Consider the following 22,655-nt stretch of genomic DNA (forward strand, 5'->3'; position numbering starts at 1 on the left):
ACTTGCCAAAACTATAGTTTGTTAACAAGAAATATGTGGAGTGGTTGAAAAACAATTTTTAATGACTCCAACCTAAGTGTATGTAAACTTCCGACTTCAACTGTGTATCATACAGTATTTCCCAGCATGCTCTACTGCAGGGGGATTTTTAGAATTGTTTTAATATCTGTTTTTGCATGTACATTGATTGGTTGATACATTTTATGCTACACAAAGATAAATAACATGTATTTTTTAAACTAAACCAATCTGTTATTAAATGCACTAATTACTTATTGGACCCGTTACTGAGTTGGTTGTTCTAGTTTAGATCATTGAGGTAGTCTTTGTAGTTGAACTAAAATAACCATGATAAAATGGTTATTGGTAGAACTCTTCATAGCTGATTCTAGGCACAACCATTCATAGAGGGTCCTTAGGTAAAGTATATACAGGAGATAATATTAATTCTAGCATCAAAAAGGGTTCGCCTATGGAGACAAACCAAATTAGTGGGACACTTTCTGCATTTATGTCATCTGTAAACTCTGTCAACATCTATCCAACATATTAGGCCAACACATGATACATTTCTGAACTCCTCAAGATGTTTCCTAATCACACAACAAAAACATTTAATGTTGATATATTACAATCTGCATGACACACCCATTTGTATACAATGAGGCAACAACATATTTTCAATTCGCATTTGGTAGACTGGGACACCATTATTACCGGCTTAATTGTACCCCAATGACAATTAAATTACATTTTGTGTGATTAGGAAACATCTGAGTATTTCAGAAAAATGTATCATGTGTTGGACTAATAAAGTGCATTCGGAAAGTATTCAGACCCTTTGACTTTTTCCACATTTTTCCACATTTCCGCCTTATTCTAAAATTGCTTAAATTGTCCCCCCCCTCATCAATCTACACACAATACCCCATAATGACAAAGCAAAAACAGGTTAATATAAATGTTTGCAAATGTATAAAAATAAAAAAACTGAAATTACATTTACATAAGTATTCAGACCCGTTACTCAGCACTTTGTGGAAGCACCTTTGGCAGCGATTACAGCCTCAAGTCTTCTTGGGTGTGACGCTACATCCTTGGCACACTTGTATTTGGGAGTTTCTCCCATTCCTCTCTGCAGATCCTCTCAAGCTCTGTCAGGTTGGATAATGGGGAGCGTTGCTGCACAGCTATTTCCAGATCTCTCCAGAGATGTTTGATCGGGTTCAAGTCTGGACTCTGGCTGAGCCACTCAAGGACATTCAGACACTTGTCCTGAAGCCACTCCTGCATTGTCTTGGCTGTGTGCTTAGGGTCGTAGCCCTTTTGGAGGTGAACCTTCGCCCCAGTCTGAGGTCCAGAGCGCTCTGGAGCAGGTTTTCATCAAGGATCTCTCTGTACTTTGTCCGTTCATCTTTGCCTCGATCCTGACTAGTCTCCCTGTCCCTGCTATTGAAAAACATCCCCACAGCACGATGCTGCCACCACCATGCTTCACCATAGGGTTGGTGCCAGGTTTCCTCCAGACGTGATGCTTGGCATTCAAGCCAAATAGTTCAATCTTGGTTTCATCAGACCAGAGAATCTTGTTTCTCATGGTCTGAGAGTCCTTTAGGTGCCTTTTGGCAAACTCTTGGTCACCTCCCTGACAAAGGCCCTTCTCCCCCGATTTGCTCAGTTTGGCCAGGCGGCCAGCTCTAGGAAGAGTCATGGTGGTTCCAAACCTCTTCCATTTAAGAATGATGGAGGCCAATGCATTCTTTGGGACCTTTAATGCTGCAGACATTTTTTGGTACCCTTCCCCAGATCTGTGACTCGAGACAATCCTGTCTCGGAGTTCTACGGACAATTCCTTCGACCTCATGGCTTGGTTTTTATTCTGACATGCACTGTCAACTGTGGTACCTGATATACACTACTGGTCAAAAGTTTTAGAACACCTACTCATTCAAGGGTTTTTCTTTCTTTGACTATTTTCTACATTGTAGAATGATAGTGAGGACATCAAAACTATGAAATAACACACATGGAATCATGTAGTGACATTTTTTAAATTTAAATCAGATTCTTATGGTGTGGGGGTGTTCTGTCTGTGATTTATGTAAATAAGGTCTTTCTGTTTTAAATTTTTATTACATTTGCAAAAATGTCTAAAAACCTGTTTCGCTTTGTCAAGTGTGGGGTATTATGTGTAGATTGCTGCGAAAAAAGGTTATATTTAATCAGTTGTGGAACAAGGCTGTAACGTAACATGTGGATAAAGGGTCTGAATACTTTCAGAATGCAATGTATATTGGATGTCTGTTGAGGATACAGATGAAAGAAATGCAAAAAGTGTCCCACTTTTTCTGAATTCACTCAAATAAAAGTACTAATAACAGTACTAATAACAGTACTACAAGAAAAAAGGAACAGGATATGGTACTATAAGAACAAGGACTTAGTAGCAATAGTTTAGTACCAATAGTTTAGATTTTCTCCTGTCAGCCTAATAAATAGGCACATCACCCTACTTGTATTGAATTTAAAACAAGCATTGCTATTGATCATATCTGAGATCATATCCACCTGGCTGAATTCCCCTAAGGTCATTTTGCATCGTTCTTCCTCCCTTCCTTGAAGAAGCCATTAGCCACTGACCTGATATAGCTGGATAGGTGAAAGCAAATTGGCTACGTAGGCTACATTATGGATCTTGGTGAAAAAAGTATGAATTCCATAGCTTGAGGGTTGGGTTAAATGCGGAAGACACACTTTGGTTGAATGCATTCAGTTGTGCAACTGACTAGGCATGCCCTTCCCCTTTCCTATCATATCAGAGCAGTTAGTAGGCTTGGCCTTCTTCAAGGAGAGGAAGAAAGGCCCTGAGTGGCTGCTGTAGTTTCCTGTGTGTCAGACTTCCAGTAATGATTAGTGTCACTTTTACCTCCCCATGCCGTCACAGTGTGTGTCAACACGCTTTCTTCTGACACTTAACGGCATCAAGACCAAACCAAGGAGTATATTCAGCGAAACACAAGAGGTATGTTACTTTTATCCTGATATAATGAGACCAAAATGTTGAACCTCTCTCCTACATCTATTAAAATTTAAGACAAACACATTTTTTGTGCTTTGAAGTTTTGACGTGTCCAATGTTAAGGGGCCAATTTAGTATTTGTGTTTCTCAACTATCTTAAACCCATGAGTGTATAATACAGTTACCCCTAGACACTGATCCAAGATCAGTCTGGTAGGTACCCACCTAATGGATATTGTGAGGATTTGATGTTGTTAAGCTGGTCCTAGATGTATACCTCAGAAAACCTCTACAGCAGCTATAAAGCCCAGGGAATGACATGATTCAAAAAACTACTCCAGGCTACATTAGAATGTCTAAAACCTGATGGAAAGTATGTAGAACAAAAAATACTAAATATGTGGCCCTCTGTTGAATGTTGAAGTCCTAATGTGTCTTGAGTTGTTGCCTATCCGGGATGTAGAAGGACAGTTAAAAAAAAAATTTCAATTGCTTTGGTGCAATTTCACAATAATGTGATACATTTTCACAACTCTTGGTACAAAATTCAAAACTCTAAGCACATTTTTAATTGACTAAGTACAACACCCAAAATCATACATTCACCTTTTCTCCAAGATGAATCAGTGTTTTATCTAGAAATATATTTCACATTGCAATACATGTTCATATAAAGTAGTTGCCTTTCACAATGCAACGCTCACATTCATTTGAATATGATTCTTGTCTCATTTGCTAAGTCCATTTTACGGTTACTTAATCTCACTGCTCTTAATTGATAATCACTTAACGATTTGTTAAAACTATAGATTTTAAACTGGTTTTCCAACTAAAGATTTTGATAACTACATAATGAAAATGTATGTCTAAAGTAGAAGCATATAAAGTATGATATATACTGTAATGTATTATTATGATTATGACTATTATGAATTTACTTCACAGTAAAAATATATACAAATAATAATCAGATATTGAAAATAATATACTGTATGTAACAAATGTATCCCCTATACAGTAAACCTGCATCCAAGAGGAAGTTGCTGGGAGTCTTTTTGATACAGTACTGTAATAGCGTCGTATGTCCCATTCACATAGCAGACGTTTTTATACAAAGTGACACACATTTTCATATGTGACCCCAGTGGGAATCAAGTTTACAACTCTGGTGTTGCTAGAGCCATGCTCTTATGAACTGAGTCACATACAAGACCACTACAATACATAAGTACAATATAATACTGTAAAATACAATACAAGATTACAATAAAATACTGTCAAAAACAATACATGGTTTCAATACAGGTGAAGATCTTTGTTTGCCATCATCATTAGCATACCGCCCTCCTCCAAAAGTTTTCCACCAGGTGTGTGAATAATGAGGACATTTAATGCGTGGTCGATGAGAACCTATGGTCAAAAGCTCAAGATAGGCTTAATGCAAACTACTACCTGCTAAACATTATGTTTATTTAATTTGATTACAGTACACCTATGATGGAATTACATCTGAACAATACATGTATTTTTTTGCATCAATGATTGTGAAAAATGTCTTCAATAATCACACCTTTGCAAGGATGGAAGTGTTATGTTCAGTCAATTGTAATGGGAAGTGCAAGTATATTGTCTAATATGAAAACAGTGTAATGTATTGTCATTTAATGTATTGTAGCATATTGCAATCAAAGGGATATTTTGAAACATGTATCGTGACTTTTTTTGCTATTGGATTAATTGGCTGTTAAAACAAGTACATTGAGAAGATATCATTATGTTGTGCTTTGGTGATTAAATCAATGTTTTCATGGTATTTCACAGTAAACTTATATTTTGGATCAATGTTTGTGTGATGAAAGAGGTCTTCAAAAAAAATGAATGCACAGGAAAAAATGGAATATGAGACTTGCTGCGTTACAAGTGTTACCAGTTTGGGGTTTTGCACTATAAGTTGTGAAAATTCACCTCACACTTGTGAAAATAGCACCAAACCAATAAAAAAACGAACTCTATGACCATATAAGCTCATCAGGTCTAAGTGAAACTGCTGAAGTGGTCATGTTTTTACCATGGTGTTATATCTGTGTGTTTCTCTCCCAGGTTTGCAATGGTGCAATGTCTGGTGTTCACACTCTGGGTCTGTGCTGTGGCACTGCATTCCCATGGAAGTACAGAGAGAGGTGAGTGATGAATGTGTGTTTGCTCAATATCAATCTTCAATGTGTTTACCCAGCCTAACTGAGTTCTGTGTCTGTGTATGACAGTATCTCAAACGACTGAGCCAAGTGTCTCTAGGAGCACAGACCCGACGGCTGAGACAGTTACTTTAGGACCAGTTGAGACCCAAAGCCCTGATACACACACAGACCAGAGCATAGAAGAAGAACAAGAACCACTTCCCTCAGACCCCTGTCAGGATGAGGAGATGGATAAGGTGAGAGCCTTACGATAATCTGAGGCCTGTCTTAAAACAGTTCAGATTTACAGATTCTCTCCTTTTTCTTTCTTTCTTTCTTTCTTTGTTTCTTTCGTTCTTTCTTTCTTTCTTTCTTTCTTTCTTTCTCTCTCTCTCTCAGAGCGTGTACCAGAGGGATTCTCATGGTGTTATGCAGCTGGTTCAGGGAGAGGACTACAAAAACACTTGCAACCTATCAGACAGTAAGACACATGCACAAAGACACACTCACACAGGTGCACACGCATACACACACACTGAATCCTGTCTGTAGCTCCAGGTGAACAGGCCCACTGTCTTATCTACCCTACCAATCAACTCAACTGCTCCTGGAATTTCCATGGTCTCCCTAACGACAGCCAATCCTACGCCTCCGTCTTGTAAGCCCTTCCAACAATATCCAAGAAAATAAAAAGTATTAACAATAGTAATAGTACAATCTTGTCAATTCATAGGTTATTACTGTGTAATTACCATTTTACTGTATAATCTCATTTTAGTACATGACACCAACCCTCAATCAAGGTGTTTGCTTTAAGCGCTGCTGTGTGTGGGTGTGTGTATGTGTATGTTTGAATATCAGTGTGTGTAAGAACACTGAGAGAATCTCCAGTGTGGACTGTGTCACTGAGGCCATAGGAGGCCAAGGAGCCCAGGGAGGGACTGGAAAGGCTGACCGTGTGGTTGGAAATGTGTCTACTGGGTGCCAAGGCAGTGTGGACAACAGCGCCACCTCGGTGATCCTGACTTTCAACGTGTCATGCTCTGACGTGTGGGGCATCTACACCCATAAATACCAGACCAAAGATATTGATGTGCTGGGCCCGCCCCCCGACATCAACCCAGCCTGGGTCAGAGAGGGGGTTCTGCTGGTGCAGTGGGGTCTCCCATCCATTCGGTCAGCTGCTTCCACTACCAGCTGCTTCCACTACCAGCTACAGATCAATGGCCAGGTAATTCTACCAGAAAAAGAGAGAGAGAGACAGTTGTGTGTCTGTGTGTTTAGCAGTGGCCCCATGTGTTAAGAGGCTGTGTGTATACGTGTATTTTAAGGTGAGGGACTTTAAGGATTTACTGACATACAATGAGACCAACTTAGACCCCACACATTCACACGATGTGAAGATGAGGGTGAGGAGGAGTAAAACCTGCAGAGGATCTCAACACTGGAGCAGCTGGAGCAACACCACCAGTGAGTCTGCAGTCATCAATATTGTAATCATATCTGCTTGTCAAACTCAACGTGCTAACTGAAGCAAAAACAATGCCAGTAACATAGAAAATATCAAAATAATAAAATGTGAGAACCACTGAATGCTTTACAGTGCTAAAAAACACATTTCACTGTCTTTTTCCATCTGCTTGTTATGTTTACACCATTGTGTGTGTGTGTGTGTGTCAGAGGTGGCCCCGTTTGAATTTCCCAATCAGCTGAACTCTCTGGTGGTCGTTGGCATCGCTCTGGGAATACCCATGATCCTCCTGTCTCTGCTGCTGCTGATTCGACTCCAAAGGTATTCTGTTGGATTCATGGAATTTTATTCAGACGGAGGGAGAGAGAGAGAAATGGAGAGATGAAGAGAGCAGGAACTGGAGAGAGAGAGAGAAAGGGAGAGACCGAAGGTGAAACATTGAGAAATTGACAGGAGTGAGAAAGATACAGAAATTGAGAGAGAAAGTGAGAGATGGAGAGAGAAGGAAATTGAGGGGAGAGAACAGAGAGAAACACAGATACATTTACAAAAGAGAGAGAGAGAGAAAAAAAAGAGAGAAACAGACAGACCGAGAGAGAGAGAAACAGACAGACCGAGAGAGAGAGAAACAGACAGACCGAGAAAGATAAACAAAGAGAAAAGATTAATAGAATAAGTATTTATGGAATAAGTACTGATGTGTTTAGTTTTAGTCTCTGACCACAGACCACACACATTTTCTCTGTGAAACTGAACTTCCTTCAAACGAAAGGCGGAAAACACCTTTTATTCTTAGAAAACGAGAGAAAGGGGAAAAACATAAATGATTCAGTGAATGCACAGTAACTGGCACAGTACCTCCACCCCCCAAAAATGACACGTTTAAAATACATATTTTCCGGACATTGAAATCAGGTTAATTTTTGGTTCTGAATTAACGTTGAAAATGCTTACTTTCCAGATATTGAAAATATATATATTTTCCAGACTTTGAAAATATGTATCTTCCGGATGTTGAAATCAGGTGCATTTTTGGTTCTGAATGAAAGTTGAAAATATGTCATTTATAGACGTCTATGTTTAGGCAAAATCAAGACTGGTCCAGAACAGACAAAATCTGATTGATTTCAATGTCCGTGGACATTTGTCTCTCCAACAGCACCCTGGAGAGGCATGCTGGGAATGGACAAGCTAAACATTTTGCATCCCTGCCTTTGACAAAGTGGGCACCGCTTATCACAGTGCGGCATCAGCGCTCACTTAAAAAGCCCATATGCCACTGGTTGAGAGAAATTGTCGTTTTCGGGCAGACTTATGTGAGGTTTTAAGTGTTGTTGTTGTGGTTTTAGGTGTGTCTTGGTCAGTTTAGCTCCAAAAAGGCTGCACTCGTCACCCTGCTGCCATAGGCGGCAACCTAATCCTGCCTAATGAGCGGGCCGGCTGTGGCTATGGTATTAGTGGTGTTATTCCCTGGCTGCTGACTGACTGTGGTGTGTGTGTGTGTGTGTGCGACCGTGTCTGTGTTTTCAGGGAACGTCTGTTTCCCCACATCCCTGGTCCCCCACTGAAGATTAAACACCTCTTGGAGAGAGACGACCAGTTTCAGGTGAAAAAAACAAACACACACACAGCAACGAAACATTTGTTATGTTTACTATCATATCATAACCCCTCTCGTGGAGCTAAAACAAAAATGTTCTCCCTTCGGTTTGTACAGTTTGTCCCTCAGGCCCTGCAGTCCAAATTTGTTGAGGAGATCACAGTGGTGGAGGAAGCTAAGGAAACACCTGTGAATTTGGCCAGTTAAACAAGATGGCTTGTTTAAAGCCCAATCATCCTAATCCCCTAGACTGTGTAAGGGACGATTTGTAAGGAGGATCCCCTTAGCAGATGCAGTCATTACCATTTGTTAATACCTATCCAATCCTTTCAAGAGTGGATGCTACTTATTGACATGCATTGTTCTTACATGCTTATTAGTGTCTACTCAATGAATTGTTCTAATGTGCTCAGCTTCTACCAGTGTTGTAGATCTCAAGACCGAGACCAGTCCAGTCTTGAGACCACATATTGGTCTTGTCTTGGTGTCAGCTACATTCGTACTTGGTCTTGACTCGGTCTCGGACAGTGAGGACTCGTAATTTCTTCCCTATAGACGAGTGGAGTAAAAACACTCAAACATATAAACTCCTTTCTTGAAACATTATCTTAACAACCTTTATCTATTATAGACATGTTTACGCAGTGGTGAACCTATAGGACTTCAGTGTGACAGGTTAGTACAGTGGTGAACCTATAGGTCTTCAGTGTGTAACAGGTTAGTACAGTGGTGAACCTATAGGTCTTCAGTGTGTGACAGTGGTGAACCTATAGGACTTCAGTGTGTGACAGGTTGGTGATTCTGAAAGGACAGCAACTGTAATACCAGACACTCATGTAGGAGAGTGCACTTTTTGTAAAACACAAAGGGACAGTGGTGTAGTGGAGTATACGCAGGTATTTTTTCAGTGGGCATTGCCTATACTCACTTAATCCTATTGATGCGTATCAAAGTAGTGTAGTGGAGGCAGTGGCGACCCATCATTAAGGGCAGTTCTTCAGTCCCACCTGTTTAGCAGGGGGTGTGCCTGTTTTGCATGTTATTTTGTCATTAATATGTGTCACATATCAGTTTGAAAAAAATGATTGAGTTAATAAAGCTTCATACAAACATGGTATTTATTTTCTTTCTTGAGTGAGGCAGCTCCAAAATGCAGATGTTTCCACTTAGTTCAGTGCTTTCTGTGGTGGTGGGGCAGCCAGCGGAAAATACTGAGCGTAGGAGTTGGTAAAGTTCTCTTGTTGCGTCTTGAAAGTATGACTCAGTGTTCTGTCACTCATGGGGACACTACGTCACGGCAAAATTCAAGCCCCTTGGGTGCTGCCATAGAGTTACATTAGAAGTGCCCATCCAATAAGGCTCAAGGTCATTGGCCACAGATAAAATGATGTCAAATCATGTTATATCTACCATAGCTTTGATTGGATGGATCATGTCAACATCATGCTTTCTAAATCTTAGCTAGGAAGCTAGCAGTCATGATCATGAATCTAGTTAGCAATCTACAGGCAAATCCTTTTCAATCCTTGTCATGGGAAGAGAAATTGTGAAGAGAAATTATAGATAAAATGTATATAGTGCTCATCGGTCAAAGTGCTCATCAGTCATTGGACATAAACATTACACAAGAAGTTGTAAATTCAACGATGAGTGGTTTGGAAGGAATCAGTGGCTAACTGCAAGCATTGCAAAGCAATCACTACCCTGCTATTCAGTGGAGTGGGTTTAAGGGTCGCTTTTCCAAGCTTATTTGGTATTTGGTATTTTATTATGATCCCCATTAGCTGTTGCAAAAGCAGCAGCTACTCTTCCTGGGGTCCACACTAAACATGAAACATAATACAGAATGATATACAGTAAGACAGAACAGCATTAGACAAGAACAGCTCAAGAACAGAACTACATTTTTAAAAAGACACATGTACCCTACATATCAATGCATACACACACTATCTAGGTCAAATAGGGGAGAGGCGTTGTGCCGCGAGGTGTCGCTCTATCTGTTTTTGGAAACCAAGTTTGCTGTTTGAGCCATATTAGATGGAAGGAAGTTCCATGCAAAAAGGGCTCTATATAATGCTGTAAGTTTTCTTGAATTTGTTCTGGATTTGGGGACTATGAAAAGACCCCTGTTGGCATGTCTGGTGGGATAAGTGTGTGTGTCGGAGGTATAAGTTGACTATGCAAACAATTTGGGATTTCAACACATGAATGTTTATTATAAAAAGAAGAAGTGATGCAGTCAGTCTCTCCCCAACTCTTCGCCAAGAGAGACTGGCATGCATAGCATTTATATCAGCCCTCTGATTACAATTAAGAGCAAAACGTGCCGCTCTGTTCTGGGCCAGCTGCATTATAACTAGGTCTTTCCTTGCAGCACTGGACCACACGACTGGACAATAATCAAGGTTAGACAAAACTAGTGCCTGCAGAGTGTGCTGTCAAAAAAGCAGAGCATCTCTTTATTACGGCTAGACCTCTCCCCATCTTTGCAATTAGGTGCTGGCTTAAGGCTTAAAAGGATAAACATTCAACATTGGCCATCTGATAGCCAGGTGTAGCAGTGTGAAATGTAGGGGAAGGGTTGTAGAGAATCAAAGGACCATGAATATAATAAGAAACATTAGGTGCTGGCTTAAGGCCTGTAGCGATGTCAGGTTAGAACAAGAATAAGGTGGGTGTCCAGGTTAAGAGGAGTTTAATGGAAGAAGATATCCACATTCACACACACATTGCACACACATCTGACCACTCATGGTTCAGATAACTGAGAATTAGGTCCAGTGTCATGACTGTCCTGTGAAGCTCCAAATAGATAAGGTTTGCAATTAATGACTTCAACCAGACCCCCTCTCCCCCGCAGAGGGTGAGGAGGAAGGGAACTGGTGGAGGTTAACAACTCATGTCCTGTTGTAAAACAAGGACAAAATATTCAGCTCTCCCTCTCCAATGTTCACCAGATCAATGTATTTTGTTTCAACAGACCTCTTCCAGCTGAAACTCTAACACGCTCTAAAGTTAATTCTGGAACAATATTTCTAACATAGAATGTGTGGAATGCTCAGAGGCGATCTATAGAACACTAATGTAATTTAGTTTGTTATTTTGTGATGTCATTAAAAATGTTGAAATGAAATATGAACAATTATTAACGTGCTTTTGTGAGGGACATGATTTTAGGAACCATACGAGATAATTGTTTTACATAAACGTTGCACAGTGACAAGCTACGCCCCTGAGTGAGGTCCGAGTGCGTGTCAGCCTCACGGAACCATCCTTTTGAACAAACTATATATATATAAAATGATGGGTTAAGAACTAACATATTAGACCAGAGAGCTGTAGAGCTGCAGCTTTACGTTTAAAATCTCAACACGAGGTAGAGACTCGATAAACTCACCTCCCGGAAAATCACTGGTACGGCTGATTAGCTGTCCTAAGTAAAGTATCTTTGAAAGTGAATTTAAGTGGGACCATTCTACTATTCTATTCAAACCATTGTATTACGCTACTCTCAACACCCCACTGGGAACCACCGACACGGCTGGCTAGCCTATCTTCAAAGAAGCATCTTCCAGAGCGAATGGAGGGAGAATAAGCTCTGTAGTTCTGTTCGGGACTACATGACAAGTCACTGGATACCGGACAACTGCAGAGAACAACAGTAGAAGACTTGTTGGAACCATTTTTGGACAATCAGAGCCTTACAAGCATGCCATGAAAAAGCCCAACCCCCTCTCCAAGGTGGCCTGGTTCCAAGAGAGATACACGGCAAGCGGGCGGCAGTTCGTTTGCAAAGTATAGGATTACTGTAATTGAGAGTATTTTCTAAATGTTAATGTCTCTGTCCCTCTCTCGCCCTCTCCATGTCTTTTGTAACAAGCAGCAATATTGTTGTCAGTCCGCTAGGGACCTGTTTTAAATGCATGAAGTGTGTATGCATAACGGAAATGTTGGGAGTTAAGAAGCAAGGGCAGGGGGTGAGTTTAATAATACAATAAACATAGAATGATACAAAACGAGAGTAGCGTCTGGACATGAAACACCTAACTAATACTGCCTGGGGAATGAACCAAAGGGAGTGACAGATATAGGGGAGGTAATCAGTGAAGTAATGGAGTCCAGGTGAGTCTCATAATGAGGCACAGGTGTGCGTAACGATGGAGCCAGGTGTGCATAATGATGGTTGTCAGAGCCAGTGATCAGTAATCCGGCGACGTCGAGCGCCGGAGAGGGGGAGCGGGAGTAGACGTGACACTATGTTTATCCAATGTTACCATTTAATTAGCTAGAAAATAAATAATTAGACCAATTTGTGTAGTACTGAATCATAAGTAAGGCTCAGGTTTTTGCAGAAGCAAGGAGGTTACAGCTGTTCAGAATGATGATATGATACGAGGTTATGATTAATAAGTTGACTGTTTATAGATGTGATAGGTAAAGATAGGTAAAGAAGGTATAGACCGTCAGAGTTTAATTCGGGAGATGGTAACTCTTTAAAGGACCGTTCCCGTGGTGCCCCAGATCATAATTAGGTAATTGTTACATGGTTAATTTAATCAGGTAACAATGAAACATATTTAGGTAATTAAATAAATAACCGAATTCAGATTAAAGTCAAGTCACGACACCAGTGAGAGCTGACATGAACTATGGTTCTGAAAGGAAAGAGGAGAAAGAAAAGTTAGGCTATAGCACTGCTATAATATGAATGACATGGCTGTATAAGCTAGCACAGGTAAGTATATAACAGCAAGGGCTATACACTACAGCAGACATAAGGCCTAGTCACATGGCAATAGCAGTGGTGTTCAATACTTACTTAAAAATACTGCTAATGTCATTTTTGGGGGTACTTTACTCCCATACTTTACTATTTATATTTTTCACAACTTTTACTTTTACTCCACTGATTTCCTAAAGAAAATAATGTACTTTTTACTCCATACATTTTCCCTGACATCCAAAAGTACTCGTTCAATGTTTTATGCTTAGCAGGGCAGGAACAAGGTCCAATTCCTGCACTTATCAAGAGAACATCCCTGGTCATCCCTACTGGCTCTGATCTGGCAGACTCACTAAAGCAAATGCTTTGTTTGTTGGAGTGTGCCCCTGGCTATCCGTACATCTTAAAAACAAGAAAATGGTGCCGTCTGGTTTTCTTAATATAAGACATTTGAAATGATTTATACTTTTACTTTTGATAAGTATATTTTAGCAATTACATGTATTTTTGATACTTAAGTATATTTAAAACCAAATACTTTTAGACTTTTATTCAAGTATGTTTTTCTGGGTGACTTTCACTTTTACTTGAGTCATGTTCTTTAAGGGGTCTTTACTTTTACTCAAATATGACCATTGGGTACTTTTTCCACCACAGGGAAATAGACTAAACAGCCTTTTGGACTTCGACACATCAAACTCAGGAAAATGTGGTCAAATTAACATCAAAGTAATGCGGGAATGTATACATAATATAATTATAATGAGCATACGTGATATATATAGAATAGAAAATAGCCTATCACCATAAATGAGCGATGCTAATAAATGGCTAATCGCTAACAGTCATGCTAAATGGCTTATGCATTCCGATGCAAATACAATCAGTAGTGCTAACGCTGGCGGGAGGGCAGGCTAGCTAACAAGCTCAACACACGGTAATTATACATAATACCCAACAAAACTTGGATTCAATTAATATGACACAGATCTCAAGGCACTTAGGTTCAGATGCCCGCACAATTAAACATCAGACATACAGGGATTCAGTCCACTGGAGGAAAAGTTCAGCAGGAGGGAAAAACTGTAGCAGTGCTCATCAGGATGGGGAAAGCACGTTTTTGACCACACAGCGTGCTGGGGCCATAGACTAACTGAAACTGAAGTTACAGGAATCAAGGCCACTGACAGGCTGAAGTTGATGTGGTAATAAGTATTTGGTGTGACCTTGACTAATAAGACACTAACAAAAGTTGGGGTCCTCTGAATGGGAGATTAAACTGCCAGACTAGATCTAACCAGAAGGGGAGGCTAGAATCAGCTGACTTGAAGCTGGCAGTTTTAACATAATGGTAAGGTGTTGGGACAGCTTTATGTAGGCCATAACAGTTTATGGGCTCCGTTTATCACTGTTATAGTGCAATTAATGTATTGTTTGGTGTTGTGTAGTGGCTTTGTTGACATGCAACAATATTTTTTTGTTTGTTTATACGACATCAAGTATGTAGTACAATAGAGAAATCATGCACAAAGTAGCCTACACAATCGCAAAGCACATGAAATATATTACACAGCCTAGTTTCAGCTGAATACAATCTGCAGGCAGCAAGAGTGTGCAGCTCTCAAATGGTTTTAGCATGGAGCAGCTCACAAAAGAATGACATCGGTAGCCGGTAGGGTAGGAAAGACGATTCAAAGTATGATATCTAACGGTAAATGCTAACTAAGGCAACAATAGGTATGCAAACCAGGTATTTAAAAAGTTTAGTCCGTGTTGGTTAGTAGGCTATTTGTGATGCGCAAAGACTGGCCCGGGTGTACAGAGGCCCACCCATTGGGGAGCCAGGTCCTGACAAGCCCACCCAATCAGATTGATGTGGTTTAAGCATTGTTGTGGACTTATACCATCACATGTTTGTATTTTTTCTATTTATAAAACAAGTGATTTTGAGAGCAAACATCTGCAAAATCTATAGGAAAACTTTTCACACAGGTTGCCTTTCCTTTGAGGGGCTGGCCATTTTGATTTTTTTTGGCAAAATTAAAAAAGTATACCCACTTCTCCAAGCACCACTACACCACTGCATAGGGCAGATGGAAAGACAGAAATCACACACAGCATGAAGTTAAAGCAGTTTCCCAACCGGGGGTAAGCGTACCCCTAGGGGTACAAAATGCATAACAAAAATATTGGGAAAAATATATCTATTTTTAATTATATTTAATAACATTTTAATAGGCAGGAAACATTTACTGAGGTCACTAGTGTGAATTCTGTAGTTATTTTATATTTATAGGCCTACTTTTTGACTTTACTAGCCTCTGCCCACCCGCTCGTCGGCTCAATGTTTGATCCTCTGCTTGCGCCAAGTGCAAGTTTTCCATTGCTTCGCGAACTACAGTGCCTGCTGCTGTTTTCCTCACAGAAACTATGAATGATAAGACAGTAGCTGATGCACTGAAGACTGTACCATTGTCAAATACCATGGTGGGCCGTAGGATCTATGACATGGGCATGGATATTGTTAATCAATTGGTGAAAGAATTATAATAATTGGACAAACCAACTGATGTCAGTAGGGAGGCCCATTTGATTGTGTTTGTTCGATACAGAGACATTTCGGAAATGAATGAGCACATTTTGTTCTGCAAGAAGCTAACGGGGAGAACTAATCCTGTGTTCATGTGTGCATGGATTGTGCTGCATCAATGCCTGGGAGAGTGAAATTATTACTTACCCACATAAAGAAGATAAATCCCACTTTATCATTCACAGAGAGGCATTGGCCAGCAAGATAATGAGTCCTGAGTTACATGATGTTTTGAATGACGCAGTGAAAATGATTAACTTTATCATGTCCAGGCCTTTGAAAGGCTGTGGGTAGACAGTGGTACTGTGCTCCAGCAGCTGCTGCTTCACACCGACATCCGTTTGCTATCCAGAGAGAAAGTAAGTGAAGAAAGGGATTTTCTGTCTGAGCACTCACACCCCCTTGTGGTGAGGAGCACGCCTTGCCTATCGTGCTGATGTGTGCAGCAAACTGAACAACCTGAATCTAACTCTTCAAGGTAAAGACACACACATTCTAAACATGTACGACAAAGTGTGTGGATTTATGAAGGAGATCAAACTCTGGGAGAGGAAATGTGAAAATGGGGAAGAAAGTTGTTTCCAGCAGCTTGACACCTAACGTTTTACAGTGCTCCGATGGTGCAAATAGTAATCAAATCTAATCAAAATCAAATCAAAGTTTATTTGTCACGTGTGCCAAATACAACACCTTATAGTGAAATGCTTACTTACAAGCCCTAACCAACAGAGCATTTTCTAAGTATAAAATAGGTATTAGATAAACAATAGATGAGAGAAAAAAAGAAAAAAAATTAAAACGAAAATAACAGTAGCGAGGCTATATACAGGTGGTACCGGTACAGAGTCAATGTGCGGGGGCACCAGTTAGTCAGGCTAATTGAGGTAATATGTACATGTAAGTATAGTTAAAGTGACTATGCATAGATGATAAGCAGAAAGTAGCAGCAGCGTAAACTAGTGGTTGGCGAAGGGGGGGGGGGGGGGGGGGGGGTCTTAGACCATTTTTAGGGCCTTCCTCTGACACCGCCTGGTGTAGAGGTCCTGGATGGCAGGCAGCTTAGCCCCAGTGATGTACTGGACCGTACGCACTACCCTCTGTAGTGCTTTGCGGTCGGAGGCCAAGCAGTTGCCGTACCAGGCAGTGATGCAACCATGCTCTCAATGTTGCAGCTGTAGAACCAGTGCAAATAGTCCGGGTAGCCATTTGATTACCGTAGTCTTATGGCTTGGGGGTAAAAGCTGTTGAGAAGCCTTTTGGTCCTAGACTTGGCGCTCCGGTACCGCTTGCCATGCGATAGCAGAGAGAACTATTTATGACTGGGGTTGCTGGAGTCTGGGGTTGCCGTACGCAATACCCTCTGTAGTGCCTTGCGGTCGGAGGCCAAGCACTTGCCGTACCAGGCAGTGATGCAACCAGTCAGGATGCTCTCACTTTTGCAGCTGAAAAACCTTTTGAGGATCTGAGGACTCATGCCAAATCTTTTCATTCTCCTGAGAGGGAACAGGTTGTCATCTCCTCTTCACGACTGTCTTGGTGTGTTTGGACCATTCTAGTTTGTTGGTGATGTGGACACCAAGGACACCACTACATCCACATCGACGAGAATGGGGGCGTGCTCGGTCCTCCTTTTCCTGTAGTCCATAATCATCTCCTTTGTCTTGATTAGGTTGAGGGACAGGTTGTTATTCTAGCATCACCGGCCAGGTCTGACCTTCCTAAAGGAAGGTCTCATCGTTGTCGGTGATCAGGCCTACCACTGTCGTGTCGTCTGCAAACTTAATGATGGTGTAGTTGTGCCTGGCCATGCAGTCGTGGGTGAACAGGGAGTACAGGAGGGGACTGAGCACGTACCCCTGAGGGGCTCCCGTCAGGCAGTTCAGGATGAAGTTGCAGAGGTAGGTGTTTATTCCCACGATCCTTAGCTTAGTGATGAGCTTTGAGGGCACTATGGTGTTGAACGCTGAGCTGTAGTCAATGAATAGCATTCTCACATAGGTGTTCCTTTTGTCCAGGTGGGAAAGGACAGTGTGGAGTGCAATAGAGATTGCATCATCTGTGGATCTGTTTGAGCGGTATGCAAATTGGAGTGGGTCTAGGGTTTCTGGGGTAATGGTGTTAATGTGAGCCATGACCAGCCTTTCAAAGCACTTCATGGCTACGGACATGAGTGCTATGGGTCTGTAGTCATTTAGGTAGGTTACCTTAGTGATCTTGGGCACAGGGACTATGGTGGTCTGCTTGAAGCATGTTGGCATCACAGACTCAATCAGGGACATGTTGAAAATGTCAGTGAAGACACCTGCCAGTTGGTCAGCACATGCCCGGAGCACACGTCCTGGTAATCCATCTGGCCCAGCGGCCTTGTGAATGTTGACCTGTTTAAAGGTCTTACTCACGTCGGCTACAGAGAGCGTGATCACACAGTCGTCCGGAACACCTGATGCTCTCATGCATGCCTCAGTGTTGCTTGCCTCAAAGCGAGCAGAGAAGTGATTTAGCTCGTCTGCTAGGCTAGTGTCACTGGGCAGCTTGCGGCTGTCTTTTGTAGTCTGTAATAGTTTGCAAGCCCTGCCACATCCGACGAGTGTCGGAGCCGGTGTAGTACGATTCAATCTTTGTCCTGTATTGGTGTTTTGCCTGTTTGTCGAAGGGCATAGCAGGATTTCTTATACGCTTCCAGGTTAGAGTCCTGAACCTTGAAAGCGGCACCTTTAGCTCAGTGCGGATGTTGCCTATAATCCATGGCTTCTGGTTGGGGTATGTACGTACAGCCACTGTGGGGACGACGTCTTCGATGCACTTATTGATAAAACCAGTGACTAATGGGGGTACTCCTCAATGCCATCGGAAGAATCCCGGAACATATTCCAGTCTGTGCTAGCAAAACAGTCCTGTCGTTTAGCATCTGCTTCATCTGACCACTTTTTTATAGGCCGAGTCACTAGTGCTTCATGCTTTAATTTTTGCTTGTAAGCAGGAATCAGGAGGATAGAATCTCTTATGGATAGGGTAGACGCTAGCGTCTCAAGTGGCCAATTGCCTCGGGAAATGCAGAGCGCCAAATTCAAATAAAACACTATAAAACTCAAACTTTCATTAAATCACACATGCAGGGTACTCAATTAAAGCTACACTCGTTCTGAATCCAGCCAACATGTCAGATTTTAAAAATGCTTTTCGGCAAAAGCATGAGAAGCTATTATCTGATAGCATGCACCCACCTGAACCACCTGAACCAGTTGTAAACAAAACAACTAGCGTAGCAGGCGCTACACAAAACGTTGAAATAAAATATAAAACATGCATTACCTTTGACAAGCTTCTTTGTCGGCACTCCAATATGTCCCATAAATATCACAATTGGTCATTTTTTTCGATTAATTCCGTCCATGTATACCCAAAATGTCCATTTCTAAAGCAGGTTTGATCCGGAAAAAAACAGCTTTCCAAAACACAACGTCACTACAAAACATTTCAAAAGTTGCCTATAAACTTTGCCAAAATATTTCAAACTACATTTGTAATACAACTTTAGGTATTGTTAAACGTTAATAATCGATCAAATTGTAGACGGGGCAATCTGTATTCAATAGAGCAAGTAAACAAAACATGCACCATTTTCCCTCTTGCGTAACTATCAACAGTGTAACGTTGTTCCAGGATGTGCTTCTTCTTCGTTTCACCAATGATTAACTTCAACCCAATTCCAAAGACTGGTGACATCCTGTGGAAGTCGTAGGAACTGTAAAATGGGCGCTATCAAATTTCCCTTGGCAAAGACAACTGAGGGAACGGTCAGAGGAAAAAATAAAAATAAATTCTGAACAGTATTTCCTCTGGGTTTTGCCTGCTACACAAGTTCTGTTATAGTCACAGACATGATTGAACCAGTTTTAGAAACTTCAGAGTGTTTTCTATCCACACCTACTAATCATATGCATATAATATATTCCTGGCATGAGTAGCAGGAAGTTGAAATTGTGCATGCTATTTATCCAAAAGTGGAAATGCTGCCCCCTATCCCCAAGAAGCTTTAGTCCCCGGCCACTAGGTGAGCGGTTTCCTGTTTGCTTATTTCCTTATACAGCTGACTCAGTGCGGTCTTAGTGCCAGCATTAGTCTGTGGTGGTAAATAAACAGCCACACATTTTTTTTATGAAAACTCTCTTGGCAAATAGTGTGGTCTACAGCGTATCATGAGATACTCTACTTCAGGCGAGAAAAATCTAGAGACATCCTCAGATTTCATGCACCAGCTGTTGTTCACAAATATACATAGACCCCCCCCCCCCCCCCTCCTTGTCTTACCGGAGTGTGCTGTTCTGTCTAGCCGGTGCAGCGTATATCCCGCCAGCTGAATGTTTTCCATGTCGTCATTCAGCCACAATTCGGTGAAACATAAGATGTTAGTTTTTAATGTCGTGATCGTACCTTGTCTAATTTATTGAGAAATGATTGTACGTTGGCAAGTAATATTAAGGGTAAGGGCATATTTCCCACTCGCCATCGGCGGATCCTTATGCGGCACCCCGCCCTGTGTCCTCTATACCTGTGTCTATTTCTCTTGTCAATGACAGAGATTTCGGATTTTGTCGGGTATCTGAAGTACATCCTGTGTGTCCAGCTTGTTGAAGAAAAAACTCTTTGTCTAATTGACCTTCAGGTAGGTCAACATGTTTTAGTGGTACAGTTTCATTTATTTTACTAGGCAAGTCAGCTAAGAACAAATTCTTATTTTCAATGATGACAGATTTGCACCTTGGGGGTTTGAACTTGCAACCTTCCGGTTACTAGTCCAACTCTCTAACCACTAGGCTACCCTGCCACCCCAGTACCCAAAGAAGGTTGGGAACCACTGTGTTAAAGGATAAGCAGTCAATTCACTCTGACATAATAAGCCAGTAGGTCCCAATCATAAGAATAAAAAAACACAACCATTAAGACTTTCCCAATCGAAATGTACAACTATTACTTCCTATTCATGTTTAGCACACAAAGTAACCTGTGATCTAAAGTTGGAACTGACAGCGTTTGAAGATATGAAACAAACAGACAATCATAATATCAGTCCAAAATATAAAATTCCCAGTTTATGCTACAAAACCAGCTTTATAAGAGGTTTAAAAAAAAGGTTATATTTGACTCAACATTCCATGATGTACACAAAGGCATTGTGGCAGAATAGATGGATGCAGTTCAATGCATGATTAATATTTCTTGATAGTCCCAAAAATATTGCTATCGGGTAGTAAATCACAGCTGGCCTGGTACATTGTTTGTTGCCTCCATTCGGGATGCACTGGTTCAGTTTCAATGACTCAATATTCTGGACAAAAACGGATGAATGTAACTAATGCTGGGAATGTCGATACAATGAAACTAGAAGGTCAATGATTACACGTCTGTCATAACGTGATTAATAGGCTAGCTATATTTAAGTAGTAAGCTAAAAACATGGAGCCTAACATTAGCTAGATAGCTAGCTAGCTGCTAGGAGGATGTCATGTCATGTCATGCCAATGGAGGAGTGGGTGAGTGACTGACGTTTTTCAGTGGCTATACACAGCTAGAGATGCAGGTGTCATTTGGTTAGCTAGCAAGAACTTGAACGACTGTTGTCCAGTTAACATATCTCTTGCGTTCGCAAATTCACTCTGGTTATCTACTCAGATTTCAGAGCGTGTGCCATAGGGCAGAACAACTGATGAATTTACAAACGCGCAACACCCGCTGAATATGACCGGTGTCAGTAAAGTTATGCAAAAACTGTAATAGGGTGAAGAATGCTCTAGATAACATGTAAACAGCCTAATCAGCTCTGCTACGGCGAGTAAAATGGTCAGAGATACGTGTTCTCTCATTTGCATCTGAAAGTAGCTAGCTAGCAAGCGAGCCTCTAGCACTTAGCCATCCCGGATCCGGGATCGTGAATACAGCCTCAAGCTCATTACCATAACGCAACGTTAACTATTCATGAAAATCGCAAATGAAATGAAATAAATATGCTAGCTCTCAAGCTTAGCCTTTTGTTAACAACACTGTCATCTCAGATTTTCAAAATATGCTTCTCAACCATAGGAAAACAATCATTTGTGTAACAGTAGCTAGCTAGCATAGCATTTAGCGTTAGCATTAGCGTTAGCATTCAGCAGGCAACATTTTCACAAAAACCAGAAAAGCATTCAAATAAAATCATTTACCTTTGAAGAACTTCAGATGTTTTCAATGAGGAGACTCTGTTAGATAGCAAATGTTCAGTTTTTCCTTAAAGATTATTTGTTTAGGAGAAATCGCTCCGTTTGGTGCGTCACGTTTGGCTACCAAAAAAAAATGAAAATCCAGTCATCAAAACGCCAAACTTTTTTCCAAATTAACTCCATAATATCGACTGAAACATGGCAAACGTTGTTTAGAACCAATCCTCAAGGTGTTTTTCACATATCTCTTCGATGATATATCGTGGAAGTGTGCTTTCTCTCCTGAATCCCAGGAGAAAATGCCCGCACCTGAAGATTACGCACCAATTTAGACAAAGGACAGCGGGCGGACCCCTGGAAAATGTAGTCTCTTATGGCCAATCTTCCAATGATATGCCTACAAATACGTCACAATGCTGCAGACATCTTGATGAAACGACAGAAAGCGCAGGCTCGTTCCTGGTGCATTCACAGCCATATAAGGAGACAAGGGAAAATAGAGCTTCAGAAATTCTGCTCATTTCCTGTTTGAAGTTTCATCTTGGTTTCACCTGTAGCATGAGTTATGTGGCACTCACAGATAATATCTTTGCAGTTTTGGAAACGTTAGACTGTTTTCTTTCCAAAGCTTTTCGTGACAAAATATTGCGCTTAAAACGGGCACGTTTTTTTTATCCAATAATGAAATAGCGCCCCCATAGACTCAACAGGCTAGACAACTTTAGCCAGTTAGCTTGGGTGCTTCATTGGGACAAGCATGCATTTTCAGGCAAGTTGCAAAAGGACGAGGAGGCTACAATTTCACATCATTTATCAGTGAGATTTTGATGGCCAACTACCTGAAAAAAGTTTCAGAGGGTTTATTTAATGTT

The 22,655-nt window shown here is 41.1% G+C and overlaps 1 protein-coding gene across 1 annotated transcript; it reads left to right on the top strand.

The window, feature by feature from the left end:
- The first annotated feature begins 2,874 nt into the window (after positions 1-2,874).
- Positions 2,875-9,382, top strand: LOC110530632. The gene is made up of 10 exons (XM_021613846.2): positions 2,875-3,022; positions 5,120-5,199; positions 5,284-5,453; positions 5,596-5,677; positions 5,749-5,854; positions 6,058-6,427; positions 6,528-6,666; positions 6,877-6,988; positions 8,198-8,273; positions 8,385-9,382. The coding sequence occupies exons 2-10, from the start codon at positions 5,127-5,129 to the stop codon at positions 8,472-8,474; spliced, it is 1,218 nt and encodes a 405-aa protein (XP_021469521.1). The 5' UTR covers positions 2,875-3,022; positions 5,120-5,126; the 3' UTR covers positions 8,475-9,382.
- The last annotated feature ends 13,273 nt before the right edge of the window (positions 9,383-22,655 follow it).

This window comes from Oncorhynchus mykiss, chromosome 8 (genome assembly GCF_013265735.2).
Source record: "Oncorhynchus mykiss isolate Arlee chromosome 8, USDA_OmykA_1.1, whole genome shotgun sequence".
NCBI lineage: Eukaryota > Metazoa > Chordata > Actinopteri > Salmoniformes > Salmonidae > Oncorhynchus > Oncorhynchus mykiss.